At 40.9% G+C, this 18,211-nt stretch overlaps 1 protein-coding gene across 1 annotated transcript in view; it reads left to right on the top strand.

The window, feature by feature from the left end:
* The window catches only part of LOC141086572 (NXPE family member 2-like), a 44,258-nt gene extending 32,898 nt beyond the window's left edge, over positions 1-11,360 (top strand). Inside the window, exon 2 of the mRNA XM_073572725.1 lies at positions 10,047-11,360. Coding sequence (XP_073428826.1) covers positions 10,079-10,582 — 504 coding nt within the window. The 5' untranslated portion in view covers positions 10,047-10,078 and the 3' untranslated portion in view covers positions 10,583-11,360. The remainder of the gene's footprint in view (positions 1-10,046) is intronic.
* Positions 11,361-18,211: the final 6,851 nt, after the last annotated feature.

The raw sequence follows: 18,211 nt of genomic DNA, 5'->3' as shown, positions 1-18,211 counted from the left end.
CTCTGGTCAGATGAGACAAAAGTAGAGCTTTTTGGGCAAAGGCATCAACATAAAGTTTACAGGAGAAAAAAAGAGGCATTCAAAGAAAAGAACACGGTCCCTACAGTCAAACATGGCGAAGGTTCCCTGATGTTTTGGGGTTGCTTTGCTGCCTCTGGCACTGGACTGCTTGACCATGTGCATGGCATTATGAAGTCTGAAGACTACCAACAAATTTTGCAGCATAATGTAGGGCCCAGTGTGAGAAAGCTGGGTCTCCCTCAGAGGTCATGGGTCTTCCAGCAGGACAATAACCCAAAACACACTTCAAAAAGCACTAGAAGATGGTTTGAGAGAAAGCACTGGAGACTTCTAAGGTGGCCAGCAATGAGTCCAGACCTGAATCCCATACAACACCTGTGGAGAGATCTAAAAATGGCAGTTTGGAGAAGGCACCCTTCAAATATCAGGGACCTGGAGCTGTTTGCCAAAGAAGAATGGTCTAAAATTCCAGCAGAGCATTGTAAGAAACTCATTGATGGTTACCGGAAGCAGTTGGTCGCAGTTATTTTGGCTAAAGGTTGTGCAACCAAGTATTAGGCTGAGGGTGCCAATACTTTTGTCTGGCCCATTTTTGGAGTTTTGTGTGAAATGATCAATGTTTTGCTTTTTGCTTCATTCCCTTTTGTGTTTTTTCATTTAAGACAAATTAAATGAAGATAATAATACCAAAGAATTTGTGTTTGCAATCATTTTCAGGAAGAAACTGAGTATTATCTGACAGAATTGCAGGGGTGTTAATACTTTTGGCCAACACTGTACATACATACTACATATATACTACATTCATACAGCATACTACATACATACTACATGCATACTACATACAATACATTCATACAATACATACACTATAGACATACAGTACATATAACATAGAGTACATACTCACCATCACTTGTCACTTTGTTCTCCGAAGCCAGTGTCATCTAATTTTAAAAAATATGAAAAGAACAAACAACCAATATACTCCCTGATCCGCAGAAATCCACGAGTGTCCCACGATGATCTCATGCACTGCATCACTGGGAGGTTACTATAGTTCACTGGTCTCACTTTATGGCAAAAGCTGCGTGGGAACTTTCTCACACAGCAATGCCAAAAGTGAGACTAGGGACTATTTTTTTACAGTGGTGGAGTAATACAGTGCGGAAGGATACCTACCTCCCGTCATTGTATTCCTGGGGCCCCTAGAGAGCGGTGGCATCAGCTGATGCTGCTGTTCTCCACGGGAGATCGTCGTGGGACACTCGTGGATTTCTGCGGATCAGGGAGTATATAAGTTGTTTGTTATTTTCATATTTTTCACAGATGACACTTGCTTCGAGGATCAAAGTGACAAGTGATGGTGAGTATGTACTCTGTTATATGTACTGTATGTCTATATGTATGTATTGTATGAATGTATGAATGTATTGTATGTAGTATGTAGTATGTATGTAGTATGTAGCATGTATGTATGTTGTATGAATGTAGTATATATGTAGTATGCAGTATGTATGTATGCTGTATGAATGTAGTATGTATGTAGTATGTATGTATGCTGTATGAATGTAGTATATATGAAGTATGTATGTAGTATGTATGTATGTTGTATGAATGTTGTATATATGTAGTATGTATGTATGTATGCTGCATGAAAGTAGTATATATGTAGTATGTACAGTCATGGCCAAAAGTATTGACACCCCTGCAATTCTGTCAGATAATATTCAGTTTCTTCCTGAAAATGATTGCAAACACAAATTCTTTGGTATTATTATCTTCATTTAATTTGTCTTAAATGAAAAAACGCAAAAGAGAATGAAGCAAAACATTGATCATTTCACACAGAACTCCAAAAATGGGCCGGACAATAGTATTGGCACCCTCAGCCTAATACTTGGTTGCACAACTTTTAGCCAAAATAACTGCGACCAACCGCTTCCGGTAACCATCAATGAGTTTCTTACAATGCTCTGCTGGAATTTTAGACCATTCTTCTTTGGCAAACTACTCCAGGTCCCTGATATTTGAAGGGTGCCTTCTCCAAACTGCCATTTTTAGATTTCTCCACAGGTGTTCTATGGGATTCAGGTCTGGACTCATTGCTGGCCACCTTAGAAGTCTCCAGTGCTTTCTCTCAAACCATTTTCTAGTGCTTTTTGAAGTGTGTTTTGGGTTATTGTCCTGCTGGAAGACCCATGACCTCTGAGGTAGACCCAGCTTTCTCACACTGGGCCCTAAATTATGCTGCAAAATTTGTTGGTAGTCTTCTGACTTCATAAGCCATGCACACGGTCAAGCAGTCCAGTGCCAGAGGCAGCAAAGCAACCCCAAAACATCAGGGAACCTCCGCCATGTTTGACTGTAGGGACCATGTACTTTTCTTTGAATGCCTCTTTTTTCTCCTGTAAACTCTATGTTGATGCTTTTGCCCTAAAAGCTCTACTTTTGTCTCATCTGACCAAAGAACATTCTTCCAAAATGTTTTAGGCTTTTTCAGGTAAGTTTTGGCAAACTCCAGCCTGGCTTTTTTATGTCTCGGGGTAAGAAGTGGAGTCTTCCTGGGTCTCCTACCATACAGTCACTTTTCATTCAGATGCTGACGGATAGTACGGGTTGACACCGTTGTACCCTCGGACTGCAGGGCAGCTTGAACTTGTTTGGATGTTAGTGGAGGTTCTTTATCCAACATCCGCACAATCTTGCGTTGAAATCTCTTGTCAATTTTTCTTTTCCGGCCACATCTAGGGAGGTTAGCCACAGTGCCATGGGCTTTAAACTTCTTGATGACACTGCGCACGGTAGACACAGGAAGATTCAGGTCTTTGGAGATGGACTTGTAGCCTTGAGATTGCTCATGCTTCCTCACAATTTGGTTTCTCAAGTCCTCAGACAGTTTTTTGGTCTTCTTTCTTTTCTCCATGCTCAATGTGGTACACACAAGGACACAAGACAGAGGTTGAGTCAACTTTAATCCATGTCAACTGGCTGCAAGTGTGATTTAGTTATTGCCAACACCTGTTAGGTGCCACATGTAAGTTATAGGTGCTGTTAATTACACAAATTAGAGAAGCATCACATGATTTTTCGAACAGTGCCAATACTTTTGTCCACCCTCTTTGTTATGTTTGGTGTGGAATTATATCCAATTTGGCTTTAGGACAATTCTTTTTGTGTTTTTTCATTTAAGACAAATTAAATGAAGATAATAATACCAAAGAATTTGTGTTTGCAATCATTTTCAGGAAGAAACTGAGTATTATCTGACAGAATTGCAGGGGTGTCAATACTTTTGGCCATGACTGTATGTATGTTGTATGAATGTAGTATATATGAAGTATGTATGTAGTATGTATGAATGTTGTATGAATGTTGTATTTATGTAGTATGTATGTAGTATGTGTGTAGTATGTATGTATGTATATATGTTGTATGAATGTAGTATATATGTAGTATGTATGTAGTATGTATGCATGTATGCTGTATGAATGTAGTATATATGAAGTATGTATGTAGTATGTATGTATGTTGTATAAATGCTGTATACATGTAGTATGTATATATATGTGTTTTTAACATTCAACACATTAGCCGGATGATGGGACTACTACTGTCCCATCAATGGCTAATGTGTCAATCACTGTCATTGTAGCAGGCATAGCCCGATGGTACTTGTAGTTCCATCGGACGATGCCTGCACTCACACAAGACCCCCGGCAGGCCCGCACAGACCCCCGGCAGTCAGCACAGGCCCCCGGCAGGCCCGCACAGACCCCCGGCAGTCGGCACAGGCCCCCGGCAGGCCCGTACAGACCCCCGGCAGTCGGCACAGACCCCCCGGCAGTCGGCACAGACCCCCCGCAGGCCCGTACAGACCCCCGGCAGTCGGCACAGACCCCCCGCAGGCCCGTACAGATCCCCGGCAGCCAGCACAGGCCCCCGGCAGGCCCGTACAGATCCCCGACAGCCGGCACAGACCCCCGGCATGCGGCACAGGCCCCCGGCAGGCCTGTACAGACCCCCGGCAGCCGGCACAGACCCCCGGCAGGCCTGTACAGACCCCCGGCAGGCCCGCACAGACCCCGCACACACAGACACGCACAGTGTCCACCCACGCACTGCCCACACTCTTCCCCCCTCCCGAACTGGATGTGCAAGGAAAGAAAGGGTTTTTTTTACTTCCGATATTTCTGTCCCATAGACTTGCATGGAACTTCCGGCATCGGAATCGACGATACCCCATACTTTTTGGGTATGGGTCCGATGGTATCGCTCAACACTAATCCTGAGTGATGTGCAATATAATGAAAGGTTATCATAGGATCCTTATTTACATTATTTCAAACAGTACAATGATTAAGTTGGTAATTAAATCAAACAGAACAATCTTCTAAAAAAACAAATATTTTCTTTGTATTAAATAATGTCAATAACCTTATTTTTTTTACCTAAAATCCCAAAAAGTTTATTTCACCTTCCTGATCATCCCGCCTTATATGGGATCAAATCCATTATAGATCATCTTTTACACTATATTGATTTGTCTCTCCAACAATATTATTATTATTATTATTTATTGTTATAGCGCCATTTATTCCATGGCGCTTTACATGTAAGGAGGGGTATACATAAAAACAAGTACAATAATGTTAAACAATACAAGTCATAACTGGTACAGGAGGAGAGAGGACCCTGCCCGCGAGGGCTCACAATCTACAAGGGATGTGTGAGAATACAGTAGGCGAGGGTAGAGCTGGTCGTGCAGCGGTTTGGTCGATCGGTGGTTACTGCAGGTTATAGGCTTGTCAATATGGAACCGAATAACCATCACATGTATGTGATTCATCCCACTTCATTACGGAAATCAATAAACTACTGGTCCCTTCCAAGTAGTCTTATTTTTAGATTCAAACCCATTATATTATAATATAGAGCATTATTTAGCGCTAAAATCTATTGGATTTCTTCTTTTTTGGAATAATTCAATTCGCATCAACTAAACACAGTTTCTTTTACACAGCATTGACTTTATATTAAAATCAGAAATCAAAGAAAAAAAATCCGGCACCGTTACTGGAAAGAAATCACCCACATAATATCTGAATTACCGCAATTGATGTAACACCTTAGATCCACACTGAACGGGTGCTCAATCCCATATGAAAAAAACATGACATGTCATAGTGAAAAAGAAAGTAGGATGGCACTCACCGTTCTCATAAAGCAGTTCACTTTATTTCATTAAAACAAGGCATAGGCATGGATGTTGGCATGGGAGAAATGTAAAAAGACGGGCAACAGCCGTTTCATGCACAATGCGCTTCAACAGGTCCTTGAGGACCTGTTGTCCATCTTTTTACACTAAATCATTTAGATTTTTCAAGTAGCCATTATCTCAAGTGGATTATAAATAAACCATAGTAGCAATATTGACATATTCTTACAAATTGTACACATGACTTTAGTCATGAAGCTCATACTTTTACAGAGGAGATTCCAAGAGAAAGGATATACTGTACTTTTCAGACTATAAGATGCACTTTTTTCCCAAAAAAATTTGGGAGGAAAATGGGGGTGAGTCTTATAGTCGAAACACAGGCTTAACGGGGGGTTGTGGCAGTGGTGTAGCAGCACACATTCCTCAAGGAAGTGTGGCAATGCTGAAGCTCAATGTCGGGATGATCAGTGTGGAGTGCATCATTGGTTTTCCTGCGGCCATCTTCCTGAAGCCGTTGGCCACCGGATTGAGATCTCGGCTTGGCTACTCGTGCTCCATTTTCCTGAGGCTGTGGGCTTCAGGAAAATGGCCTCCGAAGGCCACATGTGCATAGATTGAGATCTCGGCGGCCCTTGGCTTCAGGAAAATGGCAGCTGGAGGCTGCGCGTGGAAAGATTGAGATCTCAGCAGCCCTCGGCTTCAGGAAAATGGCCGCAGAGAAACCAATGATGCACTCGGCTCTGCTCACCATGGACACCGGGCCGCAGCATCGCCACATTTCTGCCACCGTCATCCTGAGGAACAGACCCTGCTCCATGCAACGCACTCTGCTCTGCCTCACCGCCGACACCGGTTCCGCAGCATCACACCGTGGGAATGCCCTGCGACTGCAGTATTGCTCACTTCTGCCACTGCCGGTTTCCTGAGGAAGGGGCCATGCCTCCATGACCCCGCTCTACCGCCTCCGGCCCTCAGGTAAAATACCTTAAATTCGGACGATAAGATGGACCCCCACAATATGAAAATCTTTTTTTTTGCTATTTTCCACCCCAAAATTTGGGGTTCGTCTTATGGTCCGATGCGTCTTATAGTCCGAAAAATACGGTATGTGTTCAGAATTTATGTGTGTATGTATGTGTTGAGCATATATGTGTGTATGTATGTGTTCAGGAAGATTTTGTATACTATTTAGTTTCTGATAAGAACGGGTTTGATAATTATGTTATAGAGCATTAGGATGGTTATTTGTAAGCTTTACAAGTGTCCCACCATCTTGCTTATGCATGCACATGATGTTACCCTGTAGTCAGTAGTGATTTACAATGTAATGTAAACTTCTACATTTGCACTATTTATCCTATACAACCCTTTAGTGGTTTCCTTTGAGTAATTCTCCTAATTTTATATTATGTTCTTCATTATTTAAAAATAAGTTTTAGATCAATTTGCATATAAATTTGTTTCCTGTATTGTTTTTTTTATTTAATACTGATGTATATATAACATATAATGTTTGTGTCACTTGTGATATGTATAGTATGTCTTCAGTAGCACATTTCTAAATGCCAGCAGCCCAGACAAAAGTTTATAGATGTAAACATGTCAATAATAACCCAAGCGAGCAGAAAGATCCTCATTTATCGTGTATTGTTTATGCTGTAAAAAAATTGTTCTGGACGGTTGGAAACAGGATATGTGCTGCTGAAAACATGATACTATATGAGGACAGAATGATTTATTAGTGATCGATCTGCACCCATCATCCTCGCTTAATGGTCAGAAATCAGTTTGTGTAAATGCACCCTAAATGTTCATCTAAAGTCGAAAATGTTGGCAATACGATAGTTTATATCATAGTAGCTGACCATAAGTATACTACACTGTATGCATTGCAATCTATACCTACATGTAATTCCATTTGGATTCTTTTTTTATATAAACTATGGTGTTTATTTACTGCTACAAAATATTGACTATTTTGTCACATTTCTTTGGTGATAAAATCCAACTAATACTTTCTATTTTTGGGAATACCATACCTGTTCTTTCTTTCTGTTGAGTATTAGGTCATTTTCATTTAATCTTTCCCCTTAGTCTAGGTTATTTGAAGCTTTAACAGTAAAGTGATAAGATTTCTTTCTATTGTTGATTTATTGTTGATTAGTTGACACTCTCTCCTGTGTAGTAGCGACTGGATAAGGATTAAAATATAACTTTTACTATTAAACATAAAATACCAAAGTGCAAGGTGCTCAAAACAAACAACACACAAAATGAAGCTGGTGTGCTATAACACACTCCTTCCTAACCGAAGTTGGTCAGGTACCTACTTATCTATAGACACCTATTGATTGGTTGGCACAATACTGATAACCCCCATCACCAATTATTGCATCTTGCCCGCCAAATTTATCCAGGGGAATGCCTGCCAGGGTCTGCATCCAGATACACCATTAAATGGTGTTAGAATGCTTATTGCAGATGCCCACCAAAAATGGATTTATCTACACAGGCCTATTGGTCCCGGTGCTGCAAACTAATTATTATTACAGTAGCACCATAGTACTCCATTGCACATTGCCACATAAATCAGAAATATAATGACATACTGGTTTGCCAGACTTTTGCCCAATACGCTGGTATTGCATATGACACCTAAATATTTTCTAAATGCATTACTCAAAAGCAATACATGGGTCTAAACATTCATCTAGCATAACCAACCTAAATAATATGCACATGGTGTACTGTCTCCAAAAAGCACAAATAGCTTCAACCCTAAAATGACTGCAGTCATATGCTGCGAGTTCTTAGGGATTTTAAATCAATACACAATAAAATGCGAGTCGCGGTTGTATTGTCCTAAACCAAAACATAACTTAGTCATGCATTCCCTTCTTATAACCACATCTTTCTAATGAAAGGTTCTATAGCATGACATAGGACAGAACTCTCTGGACTCAGGACTCTCTGGCAAATAAAAAGAACCGTCTCACCAAATTGCAGGTTCTGGTCAAATGTGCCTTCATCCCCATTGTGGTGAATATAATACCCCTTCTCCCGACGCGTTTCGTTTACTCTATAGATAAGTAGGTACCTGACCAACTTTTGTTGGGTAGGAGTGTGTTATAGCACACCAGCTTCATTTTGTGTGTTGTTTGTTTTGAGCACCTTGCACGTTGGTATTTTATGTTTAATAATAAAAGTTATATTTTAATCCTTATCCAGTCGCTACTACACATTTATTTAGGAGTGGATCTACTAGTGCTGTATTTTTTGGTTGATTTGTAGACTATGGCAGGGTTCCTCTCAACAGGAATTGACACGAATATTTGGATATCTGAAGCTAGAGATGTTTTCTCAGATCGTACATTCATATAGAAGAGATACACCCTCTCATACAATGCCGCCTTTAAAGAATTGACAAAGACATATAAAGACCAGATATCATCGTGGTGGGAGGTGCAGAGTTTAGACAATTACATCAGGGCCGGAATAGTCCCACGACATCTAAGAATAAATCTTGCATCGGGATATAGATGTAAGAGCCCGGGACTAATAGCTAAATGGGAAAAGGAGGCCACGGAGAGCTCTATTAGGCTAATGAGATTATTATTGGAAGAAGAAAAAACCACTCTAAACAAGTTAAGTGACACCCTGAAAGAACAAATTTTCAAGTGAGCCCGATTTCTCAGCAAAAGAGCTAAGCCTACAGAATAGTCTCAAAAGATTCCAGTTCCATCTAAAGGAACGGAAACACAAACTCTATAACAGAGATTTGTTAGAATTTAGAGAGAACAAGGCCTACTCAGTGTCCCTGAGCCGTAATCTGAAGGTACCCGAGACAGACATTTCCTCCTCTGAGGCGGAGGTCTCTGATACTGAGAAAAGATCTAGACATCAGAGGGGAAGAGGGAGAGGTAGTCAGGGTGGAAATAGAGGAGGGAATAAGAGGTCACCACAGAGGGATTTTTTAGATCTGAGTTACCCTCTAAGGAATCGACAAAACACAGTTTTTTTACCGTATGTATTTATACCAGCCAACTTCCTTGGATCAAAACACCGAAAATTGAAAGGGGAAAGGTGCCCTATTCTCTCCCTAAGGCCCCTAGTTTACCTGGACCCTACCTAATGTGGAGATTGGCACCCTTGACACTCTCTCCTCCATCATTGCTTTGAACTGTACCGGCAGACGCCGGTATAATTCAATGCCGCGGTGGAGGGGAGAGTCGGCGCTGGGGGCAGGTGGGCCCCCCTGCCTCTCAGGGGCCCCTGTGGGAGCGGGGGGGCCCTAGGCAGCTGCCTGGTCTGCCTGCCCCTAACGCCAGCCCTGCCCAGGTCCAACATTGAGTGCCACAGACATATTTTCTAATTTGGTCAAATCTTATCTACAAACAAGATATTAATGGTAATATGAAAGACTTGAAGTTATGTGCTTTGTAATGGTAAAAAGTTAGTAGAATTTAAATGGAACTTCTCAAACCAATTCCTCTAAGGGAAAATACCTCAATACATACACTATTCAGAGGAATATTTAATCACTCTGGAGTTATATGCAGATACAATATTGTAGTTCCTGAAGAACACTATAAATTTACTAAATTATAACATGGCCAGCATTATAATGTAGGCTTCAAGCATATAGATGGCCTATAAGTGTTCAAGGGCCCAAGGTAATTACATCTTTGCATTTGTCATGATCCATAGGCTATAACAGAACCATTGCAACTGCCCCATGATTTTGACTGTAGTATTACGTGGTCTTGATGTTTTAAAGTATATGTTTTTCTGTCTTTTTGAACAGGTCTCAAGACATTTAATCTGCATAGAGCAGGAATGGATACTTTGATGGTAGCAGTAGATCAAAAAAGAAATATTAATTTACAGTGGAAGAAGCACAGTCATCCAATTGTTGCAAGTCGCATTTACATGGTCAAGGATGATGCTTATGTCCATGAGCAGATAGATCAACTAGCAGGAGGCTCCAATTATGTGATTGTCATTTGTTTGGGTCAGCACTTCAGGCCTTTCCCAGTCCAACTATTTATAAGAAGAGTTATTCTGGTGCAAAAATCTTTGATTCGTCTCTTTTTGAGGAGTCCCGATACCAAAGTCATCATCAAAAATGAAAATACAAGAAATGATGGTCTTAATTCAGAAAGATTCAGTGACTTCCATGGATATATCCACAACCTGATTTTGAAAGATGTCTTCAGAAATCTTCCTGTTGCTGTGGTTGATTCTTGGGACATGACTGTTGCTCACAATACACATGATGTTCATCCTCCAGAACATGTAGTCAAGAGCCAGATAGATTTGTTCCTCACATACATTTGTTAATTTTACTAATAAAAATCCATTTATTTTCTATTGTTGGTGCTCTGTTACTTCACATCTTGAATTTGGAATCCTATAATTGAGGTCTCTAGGTTCTTATGAGGCATACTAATAGGTTAGATATTAAAAAACTGAGAAGAAATTTAAATATAACCAATGGTGTACTTATTATATAGGAAGAGGTCATGATTACATTTAAAGGTGGAGGCCTAGCTCAAGCTCACATTCTATTTTTACCTTGTAGTTAGTTGAGAGATAGTTCCTCATTGATAGTTTGACAGATTGATAGTTCCTGACTGATAGTTACTCAAAAATTCAGACTAAAAACTACCCTAACTCAGTTACTGTTTTTGCCATAAATGCCTAATGACAATGTCCCGAAGATCACCATTAGAGATCTATGCAATACATATATATATATATATATTATATGTGTTTGTCACTGACATCTATCTGTATATACAGTATATGTATTCTATGTGCATATACCTATTTTATCTTTTCTATTCTAACCTGTCACGCAGTGATTTCACTGAACGCGGCACGTGAATTACCGGCTTTTATTCTATCTTTCACCAAAAGTTACCGACTTTTTCTGATTTTAGGAAAAATGCTTGTGTTACCGATCACGAATCTGAATGTACCTTATTCATGCTAAATTTATGTTTGGGGATTGTTTTCTGAACATATTCACCCATCTATAATCACCATATACTTTTTCTGCCAATTTTCATATTGTTTTATACTGATGTGTAATTAAAACCTAAGGGATAGAAAAAGGCCTAATGCGTCTGTGTTATACTTCTTTAGGGTTGATGAACCAGATTGAAAATTGGAGTGATAGTCTCAGTCTTTGAAAAGAAATCCAAGATTTAAGTGATATACAGTGAACTTTTGTAGGGTCTCATCATCACCACCGTGAGGCTATGTGCCCACGTAGCGCTTTAAAACGCACACTGAAAACCGGACTCCTTCCCAGAAATCGCGTGTTTTTTTCCACACGGTTTCACCGCGATTTTACCGCAATTCTGTTCGCGATTTTGCCACGATTTTCTCAAGCACTTTCCAAGCGATTTGAAGCATTGCTTGGAAAGTGATTGACAGGTTGGTCACACTTGTCAAACATAGTGTTTGACAAGTGTGAGCAGCATTTTACTATTAAGACCGCCTATGCGGCATCAATAGTAAAAGATAGAATGTTAAAAATGATAAAAAAATAAAAAAAATCGGGATATATTTACCTTCCGACGTCCCGCGCTGCCTTCCCGGGCCTCAGCGTTCCCAGTAATGCCTTGCGAGACCTGTGATGACGTTGGTCTCGCGTTGCTATAGCGATCTAACGAGACCGCTAGAGTCACGCGAGACTACGTCATCACAGGACCTTGCCACAAGGCATTACTGGGAACGCTGAGGCTGGGAATGCAGCGCTGGATGTTGGAAGGTAAATATACACCGACTTTTTATTCTTTTTTTTACAGGGGTATGGTACCCAGGGCTTGGAAGACAGTCTCCTCTCCTCCACACCGTGGGTACCAACCGCACATGAGACGCTTAACTTCGCGCATGGTGGGCATAGCCACATGCGGGAAGTAAGCGATTCTCATGCATTCCTATGGGTGCGGAATAGCGGCAATTCTTTGCGATTCCGCACAAAAGAATGATCATGCTGTGATTTTTTCCGCGATGCAATTCCGCCGCGGAAAAAAGCGCAGCATTAGCACAGCATGTGCGGAATGCCATAGGAATGCATGGGGGGCGTTCTGTACACGATTTTTAAACGTTTTCGCGCTGAAAATCGCAGCAAAAACGCTTAAAAATCGCATCGTGGGCACACAGCCTGACTGTGAATTAGGCTATGTGCCCACGTAGCATTTTAAAACGCACACTGAAAACCGGACTCCTTCCCAGAAATCGCGTGTTTTTCACCGCGATTTTACCACGATTCTGTTAAGCCTCAATAGTAAAAAGCTGCTCACACTTGTCAAACACTATGTTTGACGAGTGTGACTAACCTGTCAATCACTTTCCAAGCGCTGCTTCAAATCGCTTGGAAAGTGCTTGAGAAAATCGCGGCAAAATCGCAAACAGAATCGCAGTAAAATCGCGGTGAAATCGCGCTGAAAAAACGCACAATTTCTGGGAAGGATTCGGGTTTTCAGTGTGCGTTTTAAAACGCTACGTGGGCACATAGCCTTACTGTATCTGTGATATACAACAGCAAGAGCACCTTAAACTCTGAGTGACAATTTTGAACTTAATGACCAAGCCCTCGTTTTAAAATCTGACCATTGTCACTTTATGTGGCAATAACTCTGGAATGCTTCTATATATACTAATAATTCTGAGAATGTTTCTTTCATGATACATTTCGTTAGTGGTAAATTTAGGTTGAAAAGTCTTTCGTTTTTTGTGAAAATATGTAAAATTTGATGATAATTTTGAAAATTTTTCAAATGCTTATATCCGTAAAACAGATTCTCCTACTACACAAAATAGTTAATAAATAATATTTCTCACATGTCTATGTCAGCATCATTTTTCAGTGGGTAGTTGAGAGATGGTGGGTGAGCTGCGCTTCTGGTGTGTATCCAATCAAGGAGTCAGAATTAGGCAAAGGAATTGGTATTATGGTTTATTCTCTACGCGTTTTGAGGTATTTCAATTTCTTCAGTAGAACCATAAAGAGTTTCAGTTTTCAAAAGTCATATTATTTCATTAAGATGATAGAAGGGTTAAAATTTAGGAACAATTTTTAATTTTTTTCAATTTGCAAATCCAATTTTTTACGGACCTATTCAGTTTTGAAGGGACTTTGGGGGCCTTAATTATCGAAAAATCTCCAAAAGTGATACCATTTTAAAAACTACACACCTAAAATTATTCTAAAATACTCTTAGGAAATTTGCTAACTTTTCAGGTATTTTACAGGAATTAAGGTAAAGTTGATTGAAATAACGAAAACTTACATTTTTTCACTAAAATATTGCTTTAGCTGAAAACATTTATTTTTCACAAGGGATTATAGGTTACAATTGACTCAAAAATGTATTACATAATTTGTCCTGAATGTGGCAATATCTCATATGTGGTCAAAAACTCCTGTTTGGGCACACGGCAGGGCTTGGAAGGGAAGAAATGATATCTGGTATTTGTTGCTTAAATTCAGCTGGAGTAGACTGCTGACATCATGTTTCATTTGCACAGTACCTGAGGTACCAAACAGCAGAAACCTCCAAAATTGACCCCATTTTGGAACTAACCCCCTTGATAGATTCATCTAGTGGTGTGTTGATTATTTTGAATTAACAAGTGCTTCACAGAACTTTACAACAATTGGGTGTGATAATGAAGAATTACATTTTTTCCAGTAAAATTGTATATTAGACCCAAATTTGTAATTTTTACAATGGTTAATGGAGAGGGATGAGTGAATGTGCTTGGTTATACTCGGAAATCACTCTCGTATCTGAGTGCTCGGATGTACTTGTTACTCAGCGAACATTAGCTGAGTAACTGAGTAGCTAAATTTCAAACTGGAATCCTAGCCCAGCATGTTTGGTGCTTGTTACACAGCCAATAAGCATGTGGAGATTGCCAGCGCATCAATGTAATGACGAAGCCATATTGATAGTGGTATTACTGTGATTGGCTGGCCATGTGACATCATCAGGGGTTATAAAAGGACAGGTGCAGCCAGACTTGGCACACTGATGCCATTGCTCAGCTCTATGACAATTGTTATTGGAGGGAGAGTGTTGTGAGTTCATTTTCCGGTCCACCAGTTGCGAGTTCTCCTTCCAGGCTTCCTCTGGTGGTAACTGGAGGCAGTAAGGCTGATTTAATCAGTAGAGATCTGCCACCTGATAATGAGGATTACGATTGGACCTCAGGAATCTCAGACTGGATTTAAGACAGCCGACGCCCTATTCTGGTGCTGGTGATTCCTTCTGCTTGTCAGGTCTTGGTCTTCAGCTCTGCTCCAGTCATTTCAAGCTAAGTTTTTATTTATCTGTATTTGCCAATTTGCTTTTTTTGTCCTTTACTAGATTGGCCTCTTTTTGCTCTGTCTCAGAACATTTCAGAGTGCTGATATAGTGGGAGAAGTCTAGTGACTTCAGGGTTAATTTTGCTATCAGAACTGTTGGACATTATTTTTGTAGGGTTTTTGGCAGATTGCAGACAGTGTCTTTCCTTTCCTATTCTGTCTAGTTAGTTTGGGCCCCATCGTTTGCTCAGCCTATTTTCCTGCCTGTGTTTGTGCTTTCATCTTGTTTCACCATCAATACATGTGTGGGGGCTGTCTTTCCTTTGGGGTCTGCTCTGGGGCAGTTAGTTTTCCCCTTTTCTTGCTTTAGACTTATTTAGTCCTCCGGCTGTGACGAAGCATCTAGGATCATCGTAGGCACGCTCCACGGCTGCTGCTAGTTGTGTGATTAAGATCAGGGATCTGCAATCTGCATAGTTACCAACCTCTCTGGTTTTCTGTGACTTAGCTTGCTTAATCTTTTTCTCCTCTGTGACCCATTCATAACAGAATCACCAGCCATACCGCAGATTCTAGGGTACTCAAAAGCAGGAAAAAGTTGTTAAAATTGAAAGAATAAGAAAAAAGGAAAAAAAAAGTGTCAGAATATTTTTTTTATTTTTTTTATTTATTTTTTCCTCTTTTTCTCTGGGGCCGTAGGAGGATTTTTTTTTTCCTAATAGAGATTAAGCAATTGTCTGATCGTGTGGATCAACTTGCTGCTGAAGTGCGGGGAATTTCCACCTACCTCATTCAGTCACATGCTGCTGAACCTAAGATCCCTACTCCTGATGTGTTTTCTGGGGATTGGTCTAAATTTCTGAATTTTAAGAATAATTGTAAATTATTTCTTGCCTTGAAGCCTAACTCATCGGGGAGCTTTGTGCAGCAGGTTAAAATTGTCATCTCCTTGCTGCGCGGAGATCCCCAGGATTGGGCTTTTTCTCTGACATCTGAAAATCCTATTCTGACTAATGTGGATGCATTTTTTCAAGCCTTGGGGTTGTTGTATGATGAACCTAATGCTGTTGATCAAGCTGAGAGAACCCTGTTGGCATTAAACCAGGGTCAGGATTCTGCAGAGTTATACTGTCAAAAATTCCGAAAGTGGGTGGTCCTTACTACATGGAATGATAGTGCATTGGCAGCTCTCTTTCGGAAGGGTTTATCAGAGACCGTAAAAGATGTTATGGTGGGATTTCCTGTTCCCTCTGGTCTGGATGATTTTATGCCATTAGCCATTCAAGTTGATCGGCGTTTATGTGAACGTAAAACTACACGGGAGGTGCTGCCACCTTTTGAACAAACGTCTGAACCTATGCAATGTGATGGAATTTTGTCTAGGGCGCAATGTCAGGAGTTTAGAAGGTGTAATAAGCTGTGTTTTTTCTGTGGAGACGCCTTTCATACTATTTCTGTCTGCCCTAAACGAGAGAAATGTTTTGCACACACATTTGCTGTGGGCAGTGTACAACCTAAGTTCCTTTTGGCAATTACTCTGATCTGCTCCTTATCCACGTTTTCTACTAAGGCTTTCGTGGATTCAGGAGCAGCGTTGAATCTGATGGATTTGGACTTTGCTAAACGTTGTGGTTTTTCCATGATGCCTCTGCGGATGCCTATTCCTTTGAGGGGTATTGATGCTACTCCTTTGGCGGAGAATAAACCTCAGTTTTGGACCCAGGTGATAATGCGAGTTGCGCCTGACCACCAAGAAAATTGTAAATTTTTGGTGCTGCATAATTTTCATGATACTATTGTTCTGGGTTTTCCCTGGTTGCAAACTCATAATCCAATTTTGGATTGGAAATCTGGGTCTGTGGTGAGTTGGGGTTGTCAGTGTGTTCTTAGGGACGCTCCTGTTTTCTCCACCTCTCCTCAGTCTTATGATATTCCTGATTATCTAGCCGATTTTTCTGATGTATTTAGTGAGAGTAAGTCTACGTCTTTGCCTCCTCATTGGATTTATGATATATGAGTACCCGAGCATGATGCTATGCGGTCCTATATTAAGGAGTCGATGGAGAAGGGTCATATTAGACCATCCTCGTCACCTTTAGGTGCAGGTTTTTTTTTTGTGGCCAAGAAAGATGGTTCATTAAGACCATGTATTGATTATCGCTCCCTTAACAAGATGACGGTCAAATATCAGTACCCGTTACCTCTGATGTCTGATTTATTCTCCAGAGTTAAGAGTGCATGCTGGTTTACTAAGCTTGACCTCAGGGGGGCGTATAATCTTATTCGCATCAAGCATGGGGATGAATGGAAGATGGCGTTTAATACTCCGGAGGGAGCTAGACATCAAGTTATGGTCCTCACCAATCACAAGAATTTGATTTATCTGGAGTCGGCCAAACGCTTGAATCCTAGACAGGCTAGATGGGCCTTGCTTTTCACGCATTTTAATTTTACAACAGGTGGTTCGGTTATATGGGATTCCTGAGATCATTGTGTCCGACAGAGAAGTCCAGTTTGTTTCCAGATTCTGGAAAGCCTTTTGTTCCAATCTGGGAATTCAGTTATCCTTCTCCTCCGCGTTTCCTCCCCAGACCAATGGACAGACTGAGAGAACAAACCAGACCTTGGAGTCTTATTTAAGATGTTTTATATCTGCTGATCAGGATGATTGGGTCTCATTTTTGCCCTTGGCCGAATTTGCACTGAACAATAGAGCTAGTTCTGCCACTTTGATGTCACCCTTTTTCTGTAATTTTGGGTTTCATCCTCGATTCTCTTCAGGGCAAGTGGAATCTTCGTACTGCCCAGGTGTGGACACTGTGGTTGAGAGAATGCAGCAGAAATGGGACCAAGTGGTGGATAAGTTGTCATTCTCTCAGGAAAAGGCCCAGCGATTTTCCAACTGGCATAGGACCATTGGTCCCCGGTTTAAAGTGGGTGATATGGTTTGGTTGTCATCTAAGAATATTCCTATGAAGGTTGCATCTCCAAAATTTAAGCCAAGATTTATTGGACCCTATAAGATTTTGGAGATTCTTAATCCTGTTTCTTTTTGATTGGCTCTTCCAGTTACGTTCAAGATCCATAACGTATTTCACAAATCTCTGTTGAAGAGGTTTGTTGAGCCAGTGGTTCCTATGGCAGCACCTCCTGACCCTGTGTTGGTTGAAGGCAATGTAGAATATGAGGTAGAGAAAATATTGGATTCTCGTTTGGTTAGACGGAGACTCCAGTATTTGGTCAAATGGAAGGGTTATGGCCAGGAGGATAATTCTTGGGTCTCTGCCTCTGATATTCATGCCAATAGATTGGTTCATGCTTTTCACCGGGCCCATCCTGATCGGCCTGGTGGCATGGATGAGAGTTCGGTGACCCCTCCTCAAGGGGGGGTACTGTTGTGAGTTCATTTTCCGGTCCACCAGTTGCGAGTTCTCCTTCCAGGCTTCCTCTGGTGGTAACTGGAGGTATTAAGGCTGATTTAATCAGTAGAGATCTGCCACCTGATAATGAGGATGACGATTGGACCTCAGGAATCTCAGACTGGATTTAAGACAGCAGACGCTCTATTCTGGTGCTGGTGATTCCTTCTGCTTGTCAGGTCTTGGTCTTCAGCTCTGTTCCAGTCATTTCAAGCTAAGTTTTTCTGC

Source organism: Dendrobates tinctorius, unplaced genomic scaffold (genome assembly GCF_039654945.1).
Source record: "Dendrobates tinctorius isolate UK_male_01 unplaced genomic scaffold, ASM3965494v1 ptg000032l, whole genome shotgun sequence".
NCBI classification, from domain to species: domain Eukaryota; kingdom Metazoa; phylum Chordata; class Amphibia; order Anura; family Dendrobatidae; genus Dendrobates; species Dendrobates tinctorius.
Note: the sequence above shows the minus strand (reverse complement) of the source record. Positions and strands in the feature narration are given on the sequence as shown.